A 26,426-nucleotide genomic window follows, 5' to 3' on the forward strand; every position below is an offset into this window, starting at 1 on the left:
GCTGTATTGCTCCTTAGGCATGAGCAAATAGCTTTGTCAGAGCCATCGGATTTACAAAAAATGTTGGGCTAGCGTGAGTTTAAAAATACTAGGGAAACTGGGGATCCATGGCAAAGTTCATCAAGTGTCCATATTTAAAGTTGTCAAATCTTCTTCTTTGGTGCTTGTCTGTTGTCTGTATAGCGTCTCGTCAACTTCCTCGTCCAAGGGGGTCTTTGTATCTTGGAGAAAAGCAGAAAAACAGGTGAAAGAAACGGACCGTATAATCGCATTTTCATCACATTCTGGTTTCTATCATTGGGTCATAAATCAAATCCAGGTTAATTACGGTTTCCTCACTCCTCAAGCTCATCACTTTTGTACTTTGTTTGCACCTCATTAAAGCCTGCCCGCATCTAAATATCAATCCAATCGATATAACGACACCCAAGATACATAGTAGAAACTTTCCAACATCCATTATGACTCCTTGAGCCCAGTCTCCTAAACCGGAGAACCAATTTCGCGGGTTCAACCATGACACCCAACCAGTCAGCTCATTACCTACAGCAGCAAGGGTGAGATTGTGTTTTCGACGAAATTCCCACTTTAATTGCAAAATATCGTCCATCTTTTGGTCTATGACCTCTACCGGATCCTCTGTGCTATTTGTGATATACGTGCAACACTTTATGCCGTGCTGTGTTGCCAATGTAACACAATATCCGCCTGTTACTGCTGTAAGATAATTAAGAACCATCCTATGCTGAACTAGTTCTGTTTTGTAAGCTTGAAGTTCTCTTCCAGTGTATCTAAACGTGTCATCATATATTTCAGTGATATTATCTAACAAATTGGCGAGTGCGGAAATGTATCTATAATTCATCACTCCTCGAGCGGTGCGAGTGAAATCTAACGCTACCAGAACCTGAATCCCGGTGGATTCATGGATAAGATCAGAGGCCGGATGCTCTAACCTTTCTGACAGTTGTCTTTTAACTCGGTGCTCGTAATGAGTGTGAGTATAAGGAGCTTGGGCACCACGGTGTATGTCCTTCATTTTGTCATGTGTAACAGTCATCACTTCAGGCAATACTTTTCCAATATAACACAATCCTTCAGAGTTTGGGGCAAGCCACTTGTACGCCTTTCTCCCGCATATGAAATATGCATCATCGGGGAGAACATAAGGGACGGAGAAGGACATGATCATGTTACAAACCTTCCAGGTGAAATCTCCTGACCCTAATTCTTCCATCTGCTTAATGCACGTATCAGTTTGTACGATATGTGCACAGTATCCTGGTGATACCTCTCCAACTCTAGTAATCCTATTTCCTAAGGTATATCGATACCGGAAAGATTTTCCTCTACTGGCTATGTGGCGTACCAGCTCTGTATCTGTAGGCATTCTATCTGCTCTGTGTGAAAAGGTCATGGTAAGGTTGCTCCATGACACTTCCCAATTTCCCGGCTTACGGGGATTGGAGATATTAAAACATAAGAGGGACCTATCCACATGGTATTGGTGGAGCTTCAAACTAGGAGGGCTGGAGATGTTAAACCTCCGGTCCACCGGTCTCCCACCACTTAGCTCAAGTACCTCCCCTAACGTTAAAGGAAATGGTACTAGCCCTGATTTGCTGTGACCCTGAGGTACTTGAGAGCATACCCAACAATCTGTTTGGTTTAATACGTTACCCACTAAGGAGTGATAGTCACTTAATGGATGCCGGTCCATATGGATATTAAAACTGGATTGGCATTTCTTTATGCATCCATCTTCAACCAAATTATCACAGAGCCTACAGATACAATTTTCTTCAGCTAACAATCCATCACAATTTCTTCTATCGGATCGTTTTCTGATACTCGCCTTTGCTTGTTGGTTTGGTTGATCTTGGAAAACTACGCCTCCATCATCATAATCGGAACCCATTCCAGATCCTCTCTCGACCTCTATGGTACTCTCGCCGGAACAGACTGCTCTGGTCAACATCATGGTTAACGGAAAAATCCATATCACAGTCTCTTGGGGCAAGTCCATCTTACAGGAGGAGAAAAGAAGAAATTTGTAAAGGGGGTATAAGAAAACAGTTTGAGGGGGAGAGAACTTGTTACGATAATAAGTTCTCTCGTCTTGTTGTTCTTCTTGTTCTGCTGTCCTCTCAAAGGTGCTGTCTCTCAGTCTTCCAAACGAACATTCTGGTGATGCAATATTCCTTCCTAACCGGCGATCTTTCAATTTGGTCGCGTCCACCTGGATGGCTTTTGTGATGGTTGCTGGAAGAGGTGCTGACATCGTTCTGGGTTCACTTTCTTGTTTGTATTCCTTAGGGAAGTTTGACATGGGGTGCAACTTGCACAGGTTAATAGTTATACATTCAACAGTATTACAATAATCATTGTTACAGTTATTACACTTATTCTTATAATCTATTCTACAGTTGCTAAGAGCGTTTTTATTGTTCAACCTTGTGCTTTTCTCTCCGCAATCAACTCCTCCCCCGATGCCATTATCTCTCCTCTCAGAAAAGTCAATTGAATCTCTTTGTAATTCACCTTCCTGTTGCCCTAACTGCAAATAATCATAATGTTTACTTCGTCCCTTTGTTGGTTCAATGAGACATATCCTCCTCCTTAAATTTTGTAACACTTCTGGACTGGAGCTACCTATTCTTGGGAATTTCTCCCTGTCTTGTACAGTCATTCTCTCCCATTCATCACATAAAACTTCAGCGTGATTTCCATATTTCTCACACATCACATATCGTGCCGACCCGACTGGCCGGTTCCCTGAATCAACCCGAACCGAGGTTGATCGCCCCCTACCTGAACAAATGGCCCCCATAATCTGCAGGTGTTGCTTATTCCTCCTTGGATCTTTATCTCAAGGTTTTCAGCGAACCCTTACAAACAAACCAAGATGTCCTGGGCAGGCCGGCGGTGGCGGTTTACCAAGTACCCCACTTACTTCTCGCCCACGTTGGCCAGTACTGCAATCACTGTAACCAGAGCTGCGGTACCCAACCCAGGGCCCCTGTGAACCTTTATTTTACTGGAACATATGAGGGTTACCCGCAGGACACTTACTCTTTCCAGTAAAGTTGGGGTTGTTAGATAGTTCCTGAGTGACCAGCGAACTTCCCTTTTTAAAAATAAAAAAAATTACACAAATCACGTTAGAATGTACAAATAGCGTTTGTGACCACTTTACTCTAATGGTATTAGGTCAGATTACTAACTACTGCACACAATTACGTGCGGTCCAATCGTTCAGTACATAAGCACTACCTGTTATGTACTGAGAGATTAATGGAATCGATGTTTCCGGCCGCGATTCCTTCAGCAAGAGCTTATGGCCTATATGGGTTCTGCACCAACACCCCAGGCGTTGTGCCTCTTGTACCTTTATAGCGGACCTTTTAGTACCTTGTGACCTCCTGGTACCTCCTGGTCTTGTTACCTTATGGTCCGCTATACTCTAATGCTCAAATATTATTTAACCAGGGATGCCTCCCTAGCCACCGTATATGTCACTTACACGTATGTCCCTTGACGAGTACCCGACTTTCCTTTTGGTTCAACCTCTAAGTTATATAAACTTATGTGATAAAAACACTCACTCAACACATGTACACTTTTGTTTCTATATCTGTTTCTGCGCAGAAATTGTCTTCAGTCCAACTGTGTTACCAATTAGGAGCAGGATCTGTTAAACTAAATTTCAGATTTTTCCAAAAATAGATTTGCGTTATTTACCGCTGTGCGTTACCTATCGCCTTTGCGCTAATTATCGCTTTGCGCTAATTCAACTTTTCGTGACGAGCTACGTGGGCGTAACCAGATGCTACGCTGCGTAATGTACGCTGCGTGCGTCTGCCTTTGGATTGCGTACGCAAGTCTTTGTTAGTGACACGTGTACGCAAAACAAAGATCCACCGTAACACAATTTCTATTTTTATCAATGTAGATGATCCCTGATCATCTACCGCACACCACACTGACTGCCTTATCTCCCAGACAAGCCGTGTGTTGGTCTATATTTTAACTATTACCTCTACTATGAAATAACAGCAAATCTCTTTTAGCACTTTCTATCAAATATAAAAATTGGCAAACAGGAATAGTGATATACGAAATTGAAAAAGAAATGCAGATATATATGTATGCGTGCGTGTATACGCAAGACAGAAGAGAAATAAACAGTTTTTTAAAAGATACAAGCGTTTTGTTCTTACTTCCGGTTCCCGGATTCCTTCAGCACTCTTTATCTAAGCGAAGCAGACGCTTATCCCGTCAGCACTGCGAGACAACCTCCCACCCTTTGCTGGGGGGATAATGTCCGCTGATCTACCTAGTGCAGATATGAGAAGGATAGGACGAGTCCCCAATTGACAATGCTAAATTCCTTTGTCGTATAAACAACCCTTTATGAAGTCTAAGAACACTGTACGCTGTTTGCTTAAGAAGTACCGTAAGGGTACGCTATTTGCGTAACGATCGCTCCGCCGTAGGCGAGACGCTCAAGCGTCACGTTCGCTCACGGCCCAGTGATCACAGGACACGTTATTGGTTATGACTAGAGTAATGATTCGCTATGGCGTAGCATACGCTCGAGACCACGAGGAGGTCACCCGCGGCGCAGACGCTCACAACGCTATACCTTAATGTTTAAACCTTATACCAATGAAATACACTGAATAACTTAATGTGAATACAGGGTGTAAGTGCAACCTTGTGTAACCTGACTAACTACAAAGCTGCTTGAGCGTCACCGACGCTCAAGTGAACACTTAACACTATAGAAAATACACAGATACTGGTTTAGGGTCCAAAGCCTATTAACTGTATTATATCTAATATACTTATAAAAGGGGATAACAGTACAAATGATACACTACAATATAACAGAGACTTCCTAACCAAAATACAATACTATCTAATACAATTCAATACTAGTCTAGGGGAGATGTGAGAGAAACGAGAAAGAGGGAGAGAGAGAGAAATAGAGAGAGAGACGGAGAGAGAGATTGGCTCACAGTAAGACAATGATTACGGAGAGAAAACTTACGCACAAGGGGAAACGATCGCATGCGCCTGGACATCCAGCACCCGATTTTCAGCAATGAGAACCGTTGAAGAGTGAGAGCTGGATGTGGTCGGCCTGCCTATTTATGCCCCACACACAATGCAATCCAATGGTCCCTACAATCTTGTCGTCCATTGGACACAGGAATCCGGCTTCGCATCATAACAAAAGGTCATAGGTTGATTCATACAGGTGGGCTGTGACGATTTCAAACAGCTCAGGTGGGTGGGGAACTAGGTTTCCCGCCGCATACCTGAGTATGAGTAAATAGTAGAAATGGACATAAACTTCTTATGTCCATAACTATTCGCACGAGCGATTAATACGCTCCAAACCAACACCGGAATATTGCTAATTAAATACTCTTCCGATGGGTACCAAACACTGCTATATGATTCCTGTTAGACCCTTCGTACCATACAAAGAGGGATTCCTCAGCTCAGGGACATTCTATATTAACCAAACTTTCAGAATCTATCAAAGGGATCATGATCTACAAACTACATTAATTGTGAAAATATGTAACGAATGAGTCGCACGCTACGACTACATAAACTCTACAGTAAATACGCATACCGCGCCTGCGAGTGCACGCTATTGCGGGTATGCGCCTTCACGGGAGAGCGTACGCATGCGCAGCGCGGACCAGTGTGCGGTGCAAATATGGCAACGTGCATAGGGACATTTTTCTGACTTTGACAATCCCAAAGAAACAACATGATGGTGTTATAATTTAATTTGCAAGAATTGCATTATATAATGGTTTCTTATATTAATTATTATTCTTATATTAATTATTATTATTAATTTTGAATTAAGGGCTTAGGTTAATAGTAAGTGGCTGTTTTATCAAAAGCTACGGCCGCTTGAGTCATGTGGGAGCATCAGTTACTGCAGGATTCCAGGATGGGTGTGATAAGTTAGATTGAATAGACTTAGGTCGACAGTGTCTAGATCGACCTCTATTGGTCGATAGTAAGTAGGTCGACATGTTTTCTAGGTCGTCAGGGACTCTATGTCGACATGAAAAAAGGTCGACATTAGTTTTTTAAACATTTTTGGGGTGTCGTTTTCTTTGTAGCGTGATGGGGAACCCCAATTAGTGCATCGTGTACCCTCGCATGGCTCACGGGGCACGGTGCCTCACTCCGCTAAAGCTGCGCTCGTCACAGATTACCGTTCCCAATTGTAGTCCACGCGGATCGTAAAGTATGAAAAAGTAAAAAAAAAGAGAAAAAAAAGTGAAAACTCATGTCGACCTTTTGTCATGTCGACCTAGAAACCATGTCGACATACTTACTGTCGACCTAGACTCTGTTGACCTAAGTCTTGTCGACCTAGAGACCGGGTCCCTTCCAGCATCTTTGCAATTTACTTTAAAGGCATATTGTGCAGTATTATGCATTTGTCATATATCTGGTTTTTTTTTGTATTATAATTTCTTTTAGGAACTGTATAAAACGACGCAGCCATTTGATCCTGAGGGCATTCTTGGAACCATTAACTCAGTGGTTACTGCTTTCTTTGGACTGCAGGTAAAGATTTTTTTTAATGTCATTGGTTCCCAGACACCTTTGTTACTTAATATATGTATTGCCCCCTCCTTACTATCAGTTTCTGTGTAATTATTTTGAGTTCAACATTTTACACTCGCTTTAGTTTCCAGAATATTTTCATATGTGATCTTGCAGTGATGATAATTGTAATTCAGACATTTCCTTTCCTACATTTTCATAATATGATCACCTGTGTTCATTGCTGTATGTTGAAGCTGCAGACAGTGATTTAGCAGAAGATAAAGTTGTCCTGTCCCGTTAGGGTGAAAAGGCAGGAGTTGTGTATGGGGGAAAACTCCTGCCTTTTTTCTCCCATACACAGTACCTCCATGTACTTTTACTTCTTGATTTAGATCAGCCACAAAATATCTTATCAGCAGCAAATAACCCAAATGATGCTGCCCTGGAAATCAGGACTGTTGCCAGGTATGCTTTAACAAAGAAAGCATAGCAAGGGAGCAGGAGGGCAGTTGACCCCAGACAGCTTTTGGTTTTACAAAGTTAGCACTGACAAAATGAGTGAGTGAGAAGCTACTCTCCTTATCATCCACAAGTCCATATTCAGTGTATGAATCCCCTATGTGGATAGAAGCTGAGGTTGATAAGGACACAATCTTTAATAACTGTAATGTGCAGTAAGGCACAGCTGCTGATATGTCATGGATACTATCTTTACCTATTTATAAATGCGTGTATTAGGCTTCTCCTCGGACGTGTGTAATCTGCCTTGCTTTATTGATAATACATTGTCATATGGAAAGTTATGGCATTTTGAGGTGAGAAGATAGGCTTTATGTTGCCCAGGGGCAAAGTCTCATTTTGGTGCCCCAGCCCTCCTTCTTAACATGTTTGATCTTAAAAAGGGCATAGAGTCACACACAGCATTGCAGTGACCGAGATACAGCATTGCAGTGATCGCCATACAATACAGAGAGCGTTAGTGACTGCTGTATAATACAGAAACCATCAGTTACTGCCATATAATAAAGAGAGCATAAGTGACAAACACTTAATACAGAAAGCATCAAAGACGACATATAATACAGAGTATCTTTAATCACAGCACATTTTCTATACTCCCCCACAGCTATATATCAGATGGGTATAAGAGGTGGCATTAGACTTGCGCATGTGCAGTCCAACTTTTTATCAACTGCTCCCAAGCTTCCTGTTCTTTGCAAGTACATTACTGTTGCCCCCTCCACTTCAGCACTCAGGACACGTGCCCACCTAGCTTCTACCCAGGGTATGTGTGTGGTTTTAATTCAATTATTGGGAGACAATGAGACACTACTACACAAATGTTATGTGTAAGTAAGTGGGGGTAGTAGATGTGGCTGGGTGTAGGCACCAAAAGGTTCTCTGCCTTCTTGCTCCAGGCATGTAACTTTGAGCATTGCCACTGTTAGAAGAATTTAAAAAAAGTAATCTGCAGTATGTTGTGTGAGAGTATTTTTATCTAGTACCTTGCAACTGCAGAGCCATTGGCAGTTTGCAACATGGTAGCACTGCTCACTGAATATATATACTGTGGTTAAAGGTAAAAGATGTGCCTAGTGGTGGCGCTCTATTGTAAATGTAAATTGTAATGCAAATATGCTCTTTCTGGACAAGTAATATCAGAATGAGAACGTCTTTACTGTATATGGCTTAAGTCAGAGTTTCACAAACTCTGCCATTACAGTCCAAGTTTTAAGGATATCCATGCTTGAGTTCAGATGGTTAAATCATTGACTCAAGTACTAATCTAGTCACCTGTGTTCAAGCATTGATAGCCTAAAAATCTGGACTGCAACGCTGGAGTTTGGGAAACTCTGTATTAAGTAATATTTTGCATATCTGGTAGACTGCAGCTAGGTGTGGCCCTGTGTTTGTGTGGTACACAATTCCCTACATGTTATTGTATGCAGCAGTGTAGCAAGGAACCATGACGCCAGGGGGAGAACTCGTGCTATGGACAGGGCCGGAGTGTAACAATGCTGGGTAAGGGCAGGACCAATGGGGACCTTTTTTGTGGGTATGCTTCCCTGGTTAATCATCTGCTTCAAACAATAGTAAATACAAAACCTGAACAACAAGGGGTAGATGTACAAAGAAGGCTTAGTACATCTCCCCCTAACAAAATGAAGTACAGAAAACCAATTCCCTGATATATATGGTTCGCAAATGACCGGCACTCTGACTAGCAGGTACACAAATGGCCTGGCTGCCCTCAATGGTATCGAGTACAGGAAGGAGAATTTGCGGCACTCACAGGGCTTAAGGGGGGTACTCACGGAGCGATATTCTAAGCAATCTGACTAGCCCCCTAGTGTAGCCCCCTCAGTGTAGCCCGCACATCGCTATCGCTGCTGCTAGATTGGCCTGCATGCAGGCCAATCTAGCGGGTCGCTCACTTCACCCGCTGGGTGAAGTGAGCGGCCCCCCGTCTCCCCCCGCACGCTCAGCACAGATCGCGCTGTGCTGAGCGGCAGGAGAGATGTGTGCTGAGCGGTTCGCTCAGCACACATCTCTCCTGCATCGGCCCGTGGGTACTGGGCTTTAGTATAAGCTCACAATACAGATGATGTCCAGATCATCTTAGCCGGACATCCATGCAGTAAAGGACCTTTACTGCATGGATGTCTGGCTAGACGTTATCTGTATTTTGAGCTTATACTAAGCCCTGTGAGTGCTGCAACCTCTCCTTCCTGTATGTGTGTGTGTGTGTGTGTGTGTGTGTGTGTGTGTGTGTGTGTATATATATATATATATATATATATATATATAGCAGCGCAGGTGTACGGCACTCACAACCATTTGAAAAGGAAGAGACAACAGCACGTTTGCTATACAACGTTTCAAACTCTATTTGAGTTTTTCTTCAGGTAGTGCCGTACACCTGCGCTGCTGTATTTTCCCTTTGTAAGGGCACCAAACCAAGCTGCTTATTCCTCGAGGAGTGCCGGGCCTGCTGCTTTATATATATAAATATATATATATATATATATATAAATATATATATATATATATATAGATTCAAGCAAGGACGTGGCACTCATGCATAACAAAAACGCAGAAACAACTGTCGTTTAGTAACGTTTCAGTGGACTCACCACTGTCGTCAGACTTTATTAAAGTCTGACGACAGTGGTGAGTCCACTGAAACGTTACTAAACGACAGTTGTTTCTGCGTTTTTGTTATGCATGAGTGCCACGTCCTTGCTTGAATCAATTTGTGAACTTACGTCGGCACCAGCAACTTACCTTATCACATGGAGTGCCTTACCTGTTTCTGTTTATATATATATATATATATATATATATATATTTATTTATTTATTGATTTATCTATATGGAGAAAGAAAAAAAGAAAGAGAGAGAGAAAATAAATATAGTTCTTCATCTTCAAATATTACTAAATGTGAGACCTGTTTATTAAAAATATAAATAGGTATACATTTAATTGAGGTAAGCATAAAAAAGGCAGGAGGGAAACAATAGCGGCAGCATCCCGGAAAGCCGGGCCTGTCTTTTCTCCTTTGTCATACAGTGTAGTGGTGCAAATAGTGTTTTATTAGCATAGTTATATTATCCTGGCTGTAAGCTTGACAGCTACAGCAAATATTCTTTCCAGGTAACCTGTTATGGCAGGCCCAATCTACATGTCAGCAAGGGCGATTAACTCCAGCCACACTGAGATACCAGATGCTGGGGCACAGGACCAGGAAAACATCATCAAATGAAAGGGTTATGTTATTGCATCTTAGGCTTTTACATCATCATCATCATCATCATAATAATGTTGTTCAGTAGATCGACACTTAGCATTTTATTTTATTTATTAAAGTTTCTCTGACGTCCTAAGTGGATGCTGGGGACTCCGTCAGGACCATGGGGGGGATAGCGGCTCCGCAGGAGACAGGGCACAAAAGTAAAAGCTTTAGGATCAGGTGGTGTGCACTGGCTCCTCCCCCTATGACCCTCCTCCAAGCCTCAGTTAGGTTTTTGTGCCCGGCCGAGAAGGGTGCAATCTAGGTGGCTCTCCTAAAGAGCTGCTTAGAGTAAAAGTTTTGTTAGGTTTTTTATTTTCAGTGAGTCCTGCTGGCAACAGGCTCACTGCAACGAGGGACTTAGGGGAGAAGAAGTGAACTCACCTGCGTGCAGGATGGATTGGCTTCTTAGGCTACTGGACACTAGCTTCAGAGGGACGATCACAGGTACAGCCTGGATGGGTCACCGGAGCCGCGCCGCCGACCCCCTTGCAGATGCTGAAGAGAGAAGAGGTCCAGAAATCGGCGGCTGAAGACTTCTCAGTCTTCATGAGGTAGCGCACAGCACTGCAGCTGTGCGCCATTGCTCTCAGCACACTTCACACCAACGGTCACTGAGGGTGCAGGGCGCTTGGGGGGGCGCCCTGGGCAGCAATGAAAGTACCTATGCTGGCTAAAAATACATCACATATAGCCCCTGGGGCTATATGGATGTATTTAACCCCTGCCAGGTTGTCAGAAAAACGGGAGAAGAAGCCCGCCGAAAAGGGGGCGGGGCCTATTCTCCTCAGCACACAGTGCCATTTTCCTACACAGCTCCGCTGCTAGGAAGGCTCCCAGGCTCTCCCCTGCACTGCACTACAGAAACAGGGTTAAAACAGAGAGGGGGGGCACTTATTTGGCGATATTATTATATATTAAGATGCTATAAGGGAAAACACTTATATAAGGTTGTCCCTGTATAATATAGCGTTTTGGTGTGTGCTGGCAAACTCTCCCTCTGTCTCCCCAAAGGGCTAGTGGGGTCCTGTCCTCTATCAGAGCATTCCCTGTGTGTGTGCTGTGTGTCGGTACGTGTGTGTCGACATGTATGAGGACGATGTTGGTGAGGAGGCGGAGCAATTGCCTGTAATGGTGATGTCACTCTCTAGGGAGTCGACACCGGAATGGATGGCTTATTTAGGGAATTACGTGATAATGTCAACACGCTGCAAGGTCGGTTGACGACATGAGACGGCCGGCAAACCAATTAGTACCTGTCCAGGCGTCTCAAACACCGTCAGGGGCTTTAAAACGCCCATTTACCTCAGTCGGTCGACACAGACACGGACACTGACTCCAGTGTCGACGGTGAAGAAACAAACGTATTTTCCATTTGGGCCACACGTTACATGTTAAGGGCAATGAAGGAGGTGTTACATATTTCTGATACTACAAGTACCACAAAAGAGGGTATTATGTGGGGTGTGAAAAAACTACCTGTAGTTTTTCCTGAATCAGATAAATTAAATGAAGTGTGTGATGATGCGTGGGTTTCCCCCGATAGAAAATTATTGGCGTTATACCCTTTCCCGCCAGAAGTTAGGGCGCGTTGGGAAACACCCCTTAGGGTGGATAAGGCGCTCACACGCTTATCAAAACAAGTGGCGTTACCGTCTCCAGATACGGCCGCCCTCAAGGAGCCAGCTGATAGGAGGCTGGAAAATATCCTAAAAAGTATATACACACATACTGGTGTTATACTGCGACCAGCGATCGCCTCAGCCTGGATGTGCAGCGCTGGGGTGGCTTGGTCGGATTCCCTGACTGAAAATATTGATACCCTAGACAGGGACAGTATTTTATTGACTATAGAGCATTTAAAGGATGCATTTCTATATATGCGAGATGCACAGAGGGATATTTACACTCTGGCATCAAGAGTAAGTGCGATGTCCATATCTGCCAGAAGATGTTTATGGACACGACAGTGGTCAGGTGATGCAGATTCCAAACGGCACATGGAAGTATTGCCGTATAAAGGGGAGGAGTTATTTGGGGTCGGTCCATCGGACCTGGTGGCCACGGCAACAGCTGGAAAATCCACCTTTTTTACCCCAAGTCACATCTCAGCAGAAAAAGACACCGTCTTTTCAGCCTCAGTCCTTTCGTCCCCATAAGGGCAAGCAGGCAAAAGGCCAGTCATATCTGCCCAGGGATAGAGGAAAGGGAAGAAGACTGCAGCAGGCAGCCCATTCCCAGGAACAGAAGCCCTCCACCGCTTTTGCCAAGTCCTCAGCATGACGCTGGGGCCGTACAAGCGGACTCAGGTGCGGTGGGGGGGTCGTCTCAAGAGTTTCAGCGCGCAGTGGGCTCACTCGCAAGTGGACCCCTGGATCCTACAAGTAGTATCCCAGGGGTACAGATTGGAAATTCGAGACGTCTCCCCCTCGCAGGTTCCTGAAGTCTGCTTTACCAACGTCTCCCTCCGACAGGGAGGCAGTATTGGAAACAATTCACAAGCTGTATTCCCAGCAGGTGATAATCAAAGTACCCCTCCTACAACAAGGAAAGGGGTATTATTCCACACTATATTGTGGTACTGAAGCCAGACGGCTCGGTGAGACCTATTCTAAATCTGAAATATTTGAACACTTACATACAAAGGTTCAAATCAAGATGGAGTCACTCAGAGCAGTGATAGCGAACCAGGAAGAAGGGGACTATATGGTGTCCCTGGACATCAAGGATGCTTACCTCCATGTCCCAATTTGCCCTTCTCACCAAGGGTACCTCAGGTTCGTGGTACAAAACTGTCACTATCAGTTTCAGACGCTGCCGTTTGGATTGTCCACGGCACCCCGGGTCTTTACCAAGGTAATGGCCGAAATGATGATTCTTCTTCAAAGAAAAGGCGTCTTAATTATCCCTTACTTGGACGATCTCCTGATAAGGGCAAGGTCCAGAGAACAGTTGGAGGTCAGAGTAGCACTATCTCAAGTAGTTCTACGACAGCACGGGTGGATTCTAAATATTCCAAAATCGCAGCTGTCTCCGACGACACGTCTGCTGTTCCTAGGGATGATTCTGGACACAGTCCAGAAAAAGGTGTTTCTCCCGGAGGAGAAAGCCAGGGAGTTATCCGAGCTAGTCAGGAACCTCCTAAAACCAGGAAAAGTGTCAGTGCATCATTGCACAAGGGTCCTGGGAAAAATGGTGGCTTCTTACGAAGCGATTCCATTCGGCAGATTTCACGCAAGAACTTTTCAGTGGGATCTGCTGGAAAAATGGTCCGGATCGCATCTTCAGATGCATCAGCGGATAACCCTGTCTCCAAGGACAAGGGTGTCTCTTCTGTGGTGGCTGCAGAGTGCTCATCTACTAAAGGGCCACAGATTCGGCATTCAGGACTGGGTCCTGGTGACCACAGATGCCAGCCTGAAAGGCTGGGGAGCAGTCACACAAGGAAAAAATTTCCAGGGAGTGTGATCAAGTCTGGAGACTTCTCTCCACATAAATATACTGGAGCTAAGAGCAATTTACAATGCTCTAAGCTTAGCAAGACCTCTGCTTCAAGGTCAGCCGGTATTGATCCAGTGGGACAACATCACGGCAGTCGCCCACGTAAACAGACAGGGCGGCACAAGAAGCAGGAGGGCAATGGCAGAAACTGCAAGGATTCTTCGCTGGGCGGAAAATCATGTGATAGCACTGTCAGCAGTGTTCATTCCGGGAGTGGACAACTGGGAAGCAGACTTCCTCAGCACGACCTCCACCCGGGAGAGTGGGGACTTCATCGGGAAGTCTTCCACATGATTGTGAACCGTTGGGAAAGACCAAAGGTGGACATGATGGCGTCCCGCCTGAACAAAAAACTGGACAGGTATTGCGCCAGGTCAAGAGACCTTCAGGCAATAGCTGTGGACGTTCTGGTAACACCGTGGGTGTACCAGTCGGTGTATGTGTTCCCTCCTCTGCTTCTCATACCTAAGGTACTGAGAATTATAAGACGTAGAGGAGTAAGAACTATACTCGTGGCTCCGGATTGGCCAAGAAGGACTTGGTACCCGGAACTTCAAGAGATGCTCACAGAGGACTCATGGCCTCTGCCGCTAAGAAGGGACTTGCTTCAGCAAGTACCATGTCTGTTCCAAGACTTACCGCGGCTGCGTTTGACGGCATGGCGGTTGAACGCCGGATCCTAAGGGAAAAAGGCATTCCGGAAGAGGTCATTCCTACCCTGGTCAAAGCCAGGAAGGAGGTGACCGCACAACATTATCACCACATGTGGCGAAAATATGTTGCGTGGTGTGAGGCCAGGAAGGCCCCACGAAGAAATTTCAACTCGGTCGATTCCTGCATTTCCTGCAAACAGGAGTGTCTATGGGCCTCAAATTGGGGTCCATTAAGGTTCAAATTTCGGCCCTGTCGATTTTCTTCCAGAAAGAATTGGCTTCAGTTCCTGAAGTCCAGAAATTTGTCAAGGGAGTACTGCATATACAACCCCCTTTTGTGCCTCCAGTGGCACTGTGGGATCTCAACGTAGTTCTGGGATTCCTCAAATCACATTGGTTTAAACCGCTCAAATCTGTGGATTTGAAATATCTCACATGGAAAGTGACCATGATGTTGGCCCTGGCCTCGGCCAGGCGAGTGTCAGAATTGGCGGCTTTGTCTCACAAAAGCCCATATCTGATTGTCCATTCGGACAGGGCAGAGCTGCGGACTCGTCCCCAGTTTCTCCCTAAGGTGGTGTCAGCGTTTTACCTGAACCAGCTTATTGTGGTACCTGCGGCTACTAGGGACTTGGAGGACTCCAAGTTGCTAGATGTTGTCAGGGCCCTGAAAATATAGGTTTCCAGGACGGCTGGAGTCAGGAAAACTGACTTGCTGTTATCCTGTATGCACCCAACAAACTGGGTGCTCTTGCTTCTAAGCAGACGATTGCTAGTTGGATGTGTAGTACAATTCAGCTTGCACATTCTGTGGCAGGCCTGCCACAGCCAAAATATGTAAATGCCCATTCCACAAGGAAGGTGGGCTCATCTTGGGCGGCTGCCCGAGGGGTCTCGGCTTTACAACTTTGCCGAGCTGCTACTTGGTCAGGGGCACACCCTGGCTGAGGAGGACCTGGAGTTCTCTCACTCGGTGCTGCAGAGTCATCCGCACTCTCCCGCCCGTTTGGGAGCTTTGGTATAATCCCCATGGTCCTGACGGAGTCCCCAGCATCCACTTAGGACGTCAGAGAAAATAAGAATTTACTTACCGATAATTCTATTTCTCGTAGTCCGTAGTGGATGCTGGGCGCCCATCCCAAGTGCGGATTGTCTGCAATACTTGTACATAGTTATTGTTACAAAAACCGGGTTATTATTGTTGTGAGCCATCTTTTCAGAGGCTCCGCTGTTATCATGCTGTTAACTGGGTTCAGATCACAGGTTGTACGGTGTGATTGGTGTGGCTGGTATGAGTCTTACCCGGGATTCAAAATCCTTCCTTATTGTGTACGCTCGTCCGGGCACAGTATCCTAACTGAGGCTTGGAGGAGGGTCATAGGGGGAGGAGCCAGTGCACACCACCTGATCCTAAAGCTTTTACTTTTGTGCCCTGTCTCCTGCGGAGCCGCTATCCCCCCCATGGTCCTGACGGAGTCCCCAGCATCCACTACGGACTACGAGAAATAGAATTATCGGTAAGTAAATTCTTATTTTTTGATTGTTGCAGATAGTTCTATGGCAGAGATGTATTAAACAGTGATAAAAGTGGAGAAGTGAGCCAGTGGAGAAGTTGCCCATGGCAACCAATCAGCACTGACGTACCATTTCTAATTTACATACTATAAAAGTATACAGAGCAGCTGATTGGTTGCCATGGGCAACTTCTCCCTTGGCTCACTTCTCCACTTTTATCACTGCTTAGTGCATCTCCCCCTATTTCACAAATGGGGTAGAATTCAGTGTTGATTCTTTTAAAGGTGAAATAAAAAGGTTGTGTGACATCGCCAGTCATGCTATATGGTTCCCCAGCACACAGTGGGCCTAATTCAGACCTGTTCGCACGCAAGCTATTTTTTGCACTGCTGCGACCAGGTAATCGCCGCCTACGGGGGGAGGGGGTAAGGGCTTTGCAGGGGTGCGTTGGCCTGTGCAGTGAGCTGCACAAACAAAGGTTTGTGCAGTTTTTGCACAACCCAGAACTTCCTCCGATTCTGCAACGATCTTGGCCGGCGGTGACGTCAGGAACCCTCCTCCGGAACGTCCGGGCACACCTGCGTTTTTCCCGACACTCCCAGGAAACGGTGAGTTGCCGCCCAGGAACACCTTCCGCCTGTCAATCTTCTTGTGATCGCCCCTGCGATTGCTTCCATCGTAGAAGCCGTCGCTCTCCGGCGACCCCTGTCGCCGGGCAGCGATACGCCTGCACATTGCGGGTCACACGCATGCGCAGTTTAGACCCGTTCGCACGGCTGCAAAAAAATGCAGCGTGCGAACGGGTCTGAAATTGAATGACTCCCAGTGACTGGTGCCCTGTTAAAGGGGCGGAAAGGGGAAATCGCTGTTCACACCCAATTACATTCAGGACACTCTACTTGTCCCAGTAAGTAGGAGAGAAAATACAACGCAAGCATGTCGCCTTTCTTAGAAAATGTTGGGGGACTATGGCACACTCCGGATTGGGTATAATGTCATCAGAGACAAGCACTTCAAACACACTTTTTTGTTTTGTCTCTGAGCGCATCATATAATTTTTCTCTATCACCGAATTGGCTTTGATTACTAGAAGAGATAGATCAGTACGCACTTGGCATATGCAGTGTCTTTGCCATGCTACACCCACTGTCTGTACACTGGAAGACACAGCCATGCCCTCCCACACACATGCCTGTCTGGTCAGTGGCTAGTGTGCCACCCCACTGGTCTAACGACTACAACAACTTGTAGGGGGGAATTCAATTGCCGGTAATGATCTTGTTCGTCCCAAATGTGCACAACCCCAGCCGTACTTTATGGTAGTGGGATCTCGCACAAAAGTGTTTGCTACCCCATAGGGTATCGAGTACTTCTGTGCAAATCGGCCAGACGAAGGGTGCGAGACGTGGCATCGGCCACTCACACCCTTGGCCGGCAATTGAAAGAAAAGAAAAAAACAGCTGTAATGTTTTTTTGGGGCTTTCTTTTTCCTTTTGTTCATACATAAATATATACTTTCTATGATCACATCACGTATATCAGTGCAAGTTTCATGACTGCTTACTGAAGGTTTTAAGAAAATGTTTCTCACATTTCTCTTTTGTTCTGAACCTTACAAGTTTCCTTAGGACAGGGGTAAATCTTCTACTCTAGCATGATTTTATTTTACATGACCTTGGCTAAATGTAAAATCTATGGGTGTGCGATTTCTCCAGCAGGTTAGCATTTTATTAGTGGTGAAGAGAATAAAGTGGTTAGAAGTTACAGGGTCCAAAGCTTTAAATCCAGAATGTTGTTAGTTTTCAAGAAAAAAATGAAGCCCAAACAAAACAGAAACATATATTTATTCCCTTAGGATGTCTGCAAGTTTAATCCTTCCAACAGATGATTCCTGTCAGGAATGTGCGCGTGAGAGACACAAGCTGACGTATTATGCCTGGGGGGAAATTTAAAGGTGACGATTGCTGTACTTCTAGAAGTGTTTTCTGACCTCTTTTGTTAATGTCTGCTTTGCAGGAAAGCTTTACATGGGTTTTCCTAAATGTAACCTGATGTACACTGCAGACAAATTGTTCTACAGAAGTTCCATGTTTTGCTCAACATTGCGGTTGCTTGTTTGCTGCAAAACCTTTATGATGTATATTGCAGCATCTATCTTTGGGGTGGCAATGTATCATATTCAGACAAGGGGGCTATACTCAATTGTGTGTGTGTGGGTGGGGGGGGGGTTAATATTGTGATCTCTGATTCTGTGGGGAAAATTGGGTGGGCAGTGCACACAGGCCTAGTGGTCAAGGAAGGCGGCACACCCTGCACCCACAACATACACACTTGATACTCGCCATTGCCCGCCATTACCTTCTGCTGGCAGCTTTATCTTCTGATGGATGGCACTGGCACATTAGATAGCAGAGACTGGCATCGTGCTATATTTTTATATATTTTATATTATATATTCTGCCTGCACCTCTGCCACCTTTCCAAGTATGTAGCTGGAAACATGGCCCCATCAGCAGAACGTAGGTGTGGGGTAAGTACCTACTCTTGAAACATCACTGCTGCGATTGCATTTATGTACCATTGTACTGGGATGTACATAGCAAAATAGTGCTTTTGTGATGGGACATAAGTTTAACATTCAAAACAACCAGACCGTTTTATGTACATTAATGTGAATCCAGGTTTACTAAATTAAATATGCACATGCTTGCACACCACAGCTGTCACCTGTAAAATATCTTGAATATATTGTTCTAAATGATGGGGCTTATTTATCATTAGTGTACCTAGAACAAAGATAGTCATTTTCTTCTAATGTTACCAGGTGGTACTGTTTCAAACAGACTAAAATAACCCCAATCATCCTTCATATTAAATAATCCAAACATAAATGTAACCTCCCTCATCTAATACTCCACCAATATGAAGCAAAGGCTAATCCTGGACCAAGAGTCCTGTCGTTATGATCTCCAGAGGGAAAAAATAGGCAATTCTTGACAATTTATGAAATATCCAAAATATCCAAGTTCCTTTAATGCACATCTGTGCTGGAATCTGATCTTCTTTCTGTCATTATTTCTTAATCCACGCAGTTATGAGTTTCCTGTTATTACATATCCAGCAGATTAACATGCAGCAGATAAAGATTACAAACAAATATCTAAAAAATATTTTAACAAGTTTTATAATGAAATGTGTGCGTGAAAACAAAAAAACTTGTTACAGTATTGTCTGGATTTTAGCGAAATTTCTCCTTGGGCACTTTGCATATGTATTTTCCAAGGGGTAAATTTACTAAGGTGGGAGTTTTTTTTTTTTAACTGGTGATGTTGCCCATAGCAACCGGTTAGCTTCTGTCTATTATCTACAGATTATATCTATTATCTTCTAGAAACTGCTAGATAAATCTTAAGTAGAATCTGATTGGTTGCTATGGGCATCATCACCAGTTCTAAAAAAAAAAACCTCCCACTTTAAGCTGCATACATACGGTGCGATATGAACTACCAATGTGGACTATATAGTTCATGCCGGTAGAAAACATAATACATATCGCACCGTGGGGGTGATTCAGAGTTGATCGTAGCCCTGCAAAATTTTGCAGGGCTACGATCATGGCCATAGACATGTGGGGGAACGCCCAACACAGGGCTATCCCACCCCGCATGTCAGTGCGGCGATGCTTTTGCACTTTAGGAGTAGCTCCAGGCCAGCGCAGCTTTAGCGTGCTGGCCGGGAGCTACTCGTCGCTCCCCGGCCCGCAGCTCCCCGGGCTGCAGCCTTCGGCCGTCTTGCATGCGCCGGCTCATGCGCAGTTCTGATCTGATCACACCGCTGCGATAAACTGCAGCGTGCGATCGGGTCAGAATGACCCCCCATGTGTATACAGATTGCGATGCCGATGTTCGCTCCCGCGGGGTCGGTATCGCAGGAAAAAATAGCTCAATTTGACTAGAAAGTTGACAATCTAGTGCAGGGGTGGCCAACCAGTCAGAAACAAAGAGCCAAACATTTTGTTAGGCGCGTCAAAGAGCCGACATCAAGCCACAGGCGCACATGCAAAAATGGGGTGTGGCCTTGTGCCTGCTAGGCCACGTCTCTGGTATAAAATACATTTAAAAAACCAGATCTACATAAAATACATTTTTAAAGCCAGATCCAACATAAAACACATTTTTAAAGCCACTTCCACATAAAATAATTGAGAAAGAAAGATCCACATAAAATATATTGAAAAAGCCAGATTCACATAATACACTTCAGCTCTCCCATGTGTCACTCCAGCCATCTCCCCCATGTGTCACTCCAGCCATCTCCCCCATGAGTCACTCCTGCCAGCACTCTCCTGTGTCACTACAGCCCCCCCGAAAACATACCTCGTGCCATTGCAGCAGCCCCTTGTGTGTCCTCTGTTTGCCAGTGGGTGTCTCACCTCTAGTATCTGGCTCTCTCAGTTCTCAGTTCCCGTAGTGCTGCTGCTGACTGTTTGGCTGGAGTGCAGCAGTTTCCGGATCTGTTGTGATCACGTGACTTCGAGTGTCGGGAGCCACATTTAAATAAATAAAGAGCCGCATGAGGCTCAAGAGCCAAAGGTTGGCCTCCGCTGATCTAGTGCATATCGGTACGTGTATACAGTACTGACCGATAAAAGCCAGCGATACAGATAAACGTCATCATAGCCCAGTATTTTAATGAGCTATTTCTAATATAGTCAAAATCAGCCATAGCCAAAATCGCACCGTATGTATAGTCAATATCGGTGGTTCTGGGCTACGGGGAGCTCAAGGGAAATCTCAAAATCTTTCATAGGGGGTCATTCAGACCCGATCGCACGTGAGCTTTTTTTGCAGCGGTGCAATCGGATTTGAACTGCGCATGCGTATGCTCTGCAATGCATGGGAGCATCGGCCGCTGGCGACGGGGATCGCTGGACAGCGACGGATTTAACAAAGAAAGCGATCGCAGCGGCGATCGCAAGAAGATTGACAGGAAGAGGCCGTTTGTGGGTGTCAACTGACCGTTTCTAGGGAGTGTCCGGAAAAACGCAGGCGTGCCCAGCTGTTTGGAGGGAGGATTCCTGACGTCAGCTACTGGACGGATCATTGCAGCGGCTGAGTAAGTCCTGAGCTGTGCAGAGACTGCACAAACTTCTGTTTGTGCAGCTCTCTGCACAAGCGTTCGCACCCCTGCACATCAACTACCCCTTCCCTCTGTAGGCGCAACTACCTGATCGCAGCACTGCAAAAAACGCCTGCGTGGGATCAGGTCTGAATCACCCCCATAGCCAGAATCGCACTGTGTGTAGGCCTCTTTAGTAAATTTACCCCCAAGTCTCATTTTATTAGGAGAAGCCTGGGAGAACATGATTTTGTGGTTAAAGGCAGGAGAGTAGAAGGTAGGTACAGATCCAAAGGAGGCAGTAATGTAACCCTGGGATGTCATCTGTTCTAACAAACATGCACTGAACACCCTCCACCCTTTAGCAAGCAAGTGGACAAGTTCTGCATATGTCACCATCAAAACTCCCCATCTAATTAGATGCTGGTCCAAGGAATCAGCAGGGGTGTGTCCTGGGGTGCACATGCCACTCAGCTCCGCCCCCTCCTGTGTCAGTTATCCTCTACATTTTATAGGAATCTGGTTGCTCGTTGAAATGACGAAAGTCCACTCTAGCCTTTCTTTCAAACCTGATCGAGTAGGATATAAGGCTTGTGGTGACTAATGCTTCCTGTCATAGATCTAACTATGAGGACTTTATAAGTGAGGCATCTGGAATTTAGCTGTCTGTATCCTTGTGTTTGCATCCAAGGTGAATGACTCAGATATTGCAAATCTTTCCTGTGCAAAAAACAAAAATTACATTCAGTAAATCAAGATTTAATCTTGGCTAGTACCACGTAAGCAGCATGAATGGTACTGACCAATATTTTCCTTCTCAGAGAAGGAAATTAGATGTGCCTTCTTCTATTTCTTCATTCTCTCTGTGTCTTGTTTGCAACCACTGTGTAAGCAAATATGAGGCTGGTATCCAAATTATTAATACTGTAACTATACATAGAAAAATTGTGGTACATTTTGGTGGAAGTATAACAGATATAGCCTAATTTTCAATTACAAGTAAATCCATCTTGAATATGCACTAATTCCATGCATCACTGTAAGGAGGGGGGAGGGCAAATTTAATTTGTGCAGACAGATTTAGGGCCTAATTCATAGTGGATCATGGCAGTGATAGCAGTCTGAAGTCCTTTGGGGACTGTGCACAGGTAACGGACGCACTGCCTGTGCGCACCCCGGGAGGCCCAGTGAGATGCTAAAAGCATCTCAGGGCTGCGATCGTCTCTGAAAAAGCTGCAAGCTATATGCAGCGAAACGCATCAGGTGTTATTCATTGGATCAGGACGGTTTACACATTTGGATCTGAACCAGCCCTTGTTACTTGCTGACCCATCAGAAGTGACCCAGAGAGGCTTCCGGTACATTACAGACACCGTACTGCATGAGGAACCCACCAACAAAACGGGACTATTGGTATCTGCTATTTCCTCTAACAGTGCACCAACTATTGCATTGCAGATTGGACTCTCCACATATATAAGGGACTCTTGCTGTATTGGACTTATTCCACAACAAAGAGTATTCTTGTAACGGATTCCTTTATTGCATAATTCATAGGCGTCCTGACAAATTACCTAGGGTAATATATATCTTTCTCAAATTGCACATGGATTCATGTCATAATGATATTTTATGTATACATTTGTGATTTTTTAATTAAATTGTCTTTTTTAATTATATTTATTTGCAAATGAGCCATTGTCTAATTCAATAGAGCGCAGCCTCTCTTCTGTTCTATTTTTTGTTATGGTGGGAGTGACTTCCCTCCAATCTTGGCTGCAGCTTAGCAAAGGTTCTCATACACCCAGCGCCCGAATATACCTCGGTATACCTTTTTCTTGCATCTGCAATCGCCTCTGCCTGATTGACAGGCAGAGGGGGTCGCGGGGCAGGAGGGGGCGTGCCAAAGGCATTAGACCGCTGTTGGTGGGGCGTGGTCCGGACAACGCAGGTCTGTCCAGATCGTTTGCAGGGGTGGCCCGTGGCTGCTGCATGACATCACAGCTACTCGGTGGGTGCAAAAGCATTGTCGCCGTGCGATGCTTTCGCATCGGGGTGGGGGGGAGGGGGGCAGGCCTGACATGCTGGTGGTCTAGCCCTTTGCTGGGCGTCCCCCCACATGTCTGAGTAACTGCGACCAAATCTGAATCACCCACTAAGAGTATGGAGGGGGCCTAGCTTTGTGTTGCCCATACTTCTGACACAATTCCCCATTTCTCTAACGTCCTAAGTGGATGCTGGGGACTCCGTAAGGACCATGGGGAATAGCGGCTCCGCAGGAGACTGGGCACATCTAAAGAAAGCTTTAGGACTATCTGGTGTGCACTGGCTCCTCCCCCTATGACCCTCCTCCAAGCCTCAGTTAGATCTCTGTGCCCGAACGAGAAGGGTGCACACTAGGGGCTCTCCTGAGCTTCTTAGTGAAAGTTTTAGATTAGGTTTTTTTTTTTTTTTTCAGTGAGACCTGCTGGCAACAGGCTCACTGCATCGAGGGACTAAGGGGAGAAGAAGCGAACTCACCTGCGTGCAGAGTGGATTGGGCTTCTTAGGCTACTGGACATTAGCTCCAGAGGGACGATCACAGGCCCAGCTTGGATGGGTCCCAGAGCCGCGCCGCCGGCCCCCTTACAGAGCCAGAAGGCAGAAGAGGTCCGGAAAATCGGCGGCAGAAGACGTCCTGTCTTCAACAAGGTAGCGCACAGCACTGCAGCTGTGCGCCATTGCTCTCAGCACACTTCACACTTCGGTCACTGAGGGTGCAGGGCGCTGGGGGGGGGCGCCCTGAGACGCAATAAAAACACCTTGGATGGCAAAAAAATGCATCACATATAGCTCCTGGGCTATATGGATGCATTTAACCCCTGACAGAATCCATAAAAAAGCAGGAGAAAAGTCCGCGAAAAAGGGGCGGAGCCTATCTCCTCAGCACACTGGCGCCATTTTCCCTCACAGCTCCGTTGGAGGGAAGCTCCCTGTCTCTCCCCTGCAGTCACTACACTACAGAAAGGGTAAAAAAAAGAGAGGGGGGCACTAATTAGGCGCAGTATTAACTATACAGCAGCTATAAGGGGAAAAACACTTATATAAGGTTATCCCTGTATATATATAGCGCTCTGGTGTGTGCTGGCAAACTCTCCCTCTGTCTCCCCAAAGGGCTAGTGGGGTCCTGTCCTCTATCAGAGCATTCCCTGTGTGTGTGCTGTATGTCGGTACTTTTGTGTCGACATGTATGAGGAGAAAAATGATGTGGAGACGGAGCAGATTGCCTGTAATAGTGATGTCACCCCCTAGGGGGTCGACACCTGAGTGGATGAACTGTTGGAAGGAATTACGTGACAGTGTCAGCTCTGTATAAAAGACAGTGGTTGACATGAGACAGCCGGCTACTCAGCTTGTGCCTGTCCAGACGTCTCATAGGCCGTCAGGGGCTCTAAAGCGCCCGTTACCTCAGATGGCAGATATAGACGCCGACACGGATACTGACTCCAGTGTCGACGGTGAAGAGACGAATGTGACTTCCAGTAGGGCCACACGTTACATGATTGAGGCAATGAAAAATGTTTTACACATTTCTGATAATACGAGTACCACCAAAAAAGGGGTATTATGTTCGGTGAGGAAAAACTACCTGTAGTTTTCCTGAATCTGAGAAATTAAATGAGGTGTGTGATGATGCGTGGGTTTCCCCCGATAACAACGGATAATTTCTAAAATGTTATTGGCATTATATCCTTTCCCGCCAGAGGTTAGGGTGCGTTGGGAAACACCCCCTAGGGGGGATAAAGCGCTTACACGCTTGTAAGGGCTCTACCTTCGCCTGAGATGGCCGCCCTTAAGGATCCTGCTGATAGAAAGCAGGAGGGTATCCTAAAAGGTATTTACACACATACTGGTGTTATACTGCGACCAGCAACCGCCTCAGCCTGGATGTGCAGTGCTGGGTTGGCGTGGTCGGATTCCCTGACTGAAAATATTGATACCCTAGATAGGGACAGTATATTTTTGCCTATAGAGCATTTAAAAGATGCATTTTTATATATGCGTGATGCACAGCGGAATATTTGCCGACTGGCATCAAGTCTAAGCGCGTTGTCCATTTCTACCAGTAGAGGGTTATGGACACGTCAGTGGTCAGGTGATGCGTATTCCAAACGGCATTTGGAAGTATTGCTTTATTAAGGGAGGAGTTATTTGGGGTCGGTCTTTCAGACCTGGTGGCCACGGCAACAGCTGGGAATTCCACGTTTGTACCCCAGGTCGCCTCTCAACATGAGAAGACGCCGTATTATCAGGCGCAGTCTTTTCGTGGACAAGCGGGCAAAAGGTTCCTAATTTCTGCCCCGTGACAGAGGGAGAGGAAAAAGGCTGCAGAAATCAGCCAGTTCCCAGGAACAGAAACCCTCTCCCGCCTCTGCCAAGCTCTCAGTATACGCTGGGGCTTTACAAGCAGAATCAGGCACGGTGGGGGGCCCGTCTCAATGAATTTCAGCGCGCAGTGGGCTCACTCGCAAGTAGACCCCTGGATCCTTCAGGTGATATCTCAGGGGTACAAATTAGAATTCGAGGCGTCTCCCCCTCGCCGTTTCCTAAAGTCGGCTTTACCGATGTCTCCTTCTGACAGGGAGACAGTTTTGGAAGCCATTCACAAGCTGTATTCCCAGCAGGTGAAAATCAAGATACCCCTCCTGCAACAGGGAACGGGGTATTATTCCACACTGTTGTGGTACCGAAGCCGGACGGCTCGGTGAGACCGATTCTAAATCTAAAATCTTTGAACACTTACGTACAGAGATTCAAATTCAAGATTGAGTCACTCACAGCAGTGATTGCGAACCTGGAAGAAGGGGACTACATGATGTCTCGGGACATCAAGGATGCTTACCTTCATGTCAAAATTTACCCTTCTCACCAAGGGTACCTCAGGTTTATGGTACAGAACTGTCACTATCAGTTCAGACGCTGCCGTATGGATGGTACACGGCACCCCGGGTCTTTACCAAGGTAATGGCCGAAATTATGATATTCCTTCGAAGGAAGTGAATTTTAGTTATCCCTTCCTTGGACAATTCCCTGATAAGGGTAAGATCCAGGGAACAGTTGGAGGTCGGTGTAGCACTATCTCAGGTAGTGTTGCGGCAGCACGATTGGATTCTCAATATTCCAAAATCGCACCTGGTTCCGACGACGTGTCTTCTGTTCCTAGGGATGATCCTGGACACAGTCCAGAAAAAGGTGTTTCTCCCGGAGGAGAAAGCCAGGG

General features: G+C 45.7%; 1 protein-coding gene across 3 annotated transcripts in view; it reads left to right on the forward strand.

Annotated features, from left to right (window-relative positions):
* Positions 1–26,426, forward strand: part of LOC135055093 (heparan-alpha-glucosaminide N-acetyltransferase-like) — a 1,318,407-nt gene that overhangs the window by 929,033 nt on the left and 362,948 nt on the right. For all 3 annotated transcript variants that reach the window (XM_063958741.1, XM_063958739.1, XM_063958740.1), the window contains exon 14: positions 6,520–6,606. In XM_063958741.1, coding sequence (XP_063814811.1) covers positions 6,520–6,606 — 87 coding nt within the window. The remainder of the gene's footprint in view (positions 1–6,519; positions 6,607–26,426) is intronic.

Source organism: Pseudophryne corroboree, chromosome 3 (genome assembly GCF_028390025.1).
Source record: "Pseudophryne corroboree isolate aPseCor3 chromosome 3, aPseCor3.hap2, whole genome shotgun sequence".
Taxonomy (NCBI): domain Eukaryota; kingdom Metazoa; phylum Chordata; class Amphibia; order Anura; family Myobatrachidae; genus Pseudophryne; species Pseudophryne corroboree.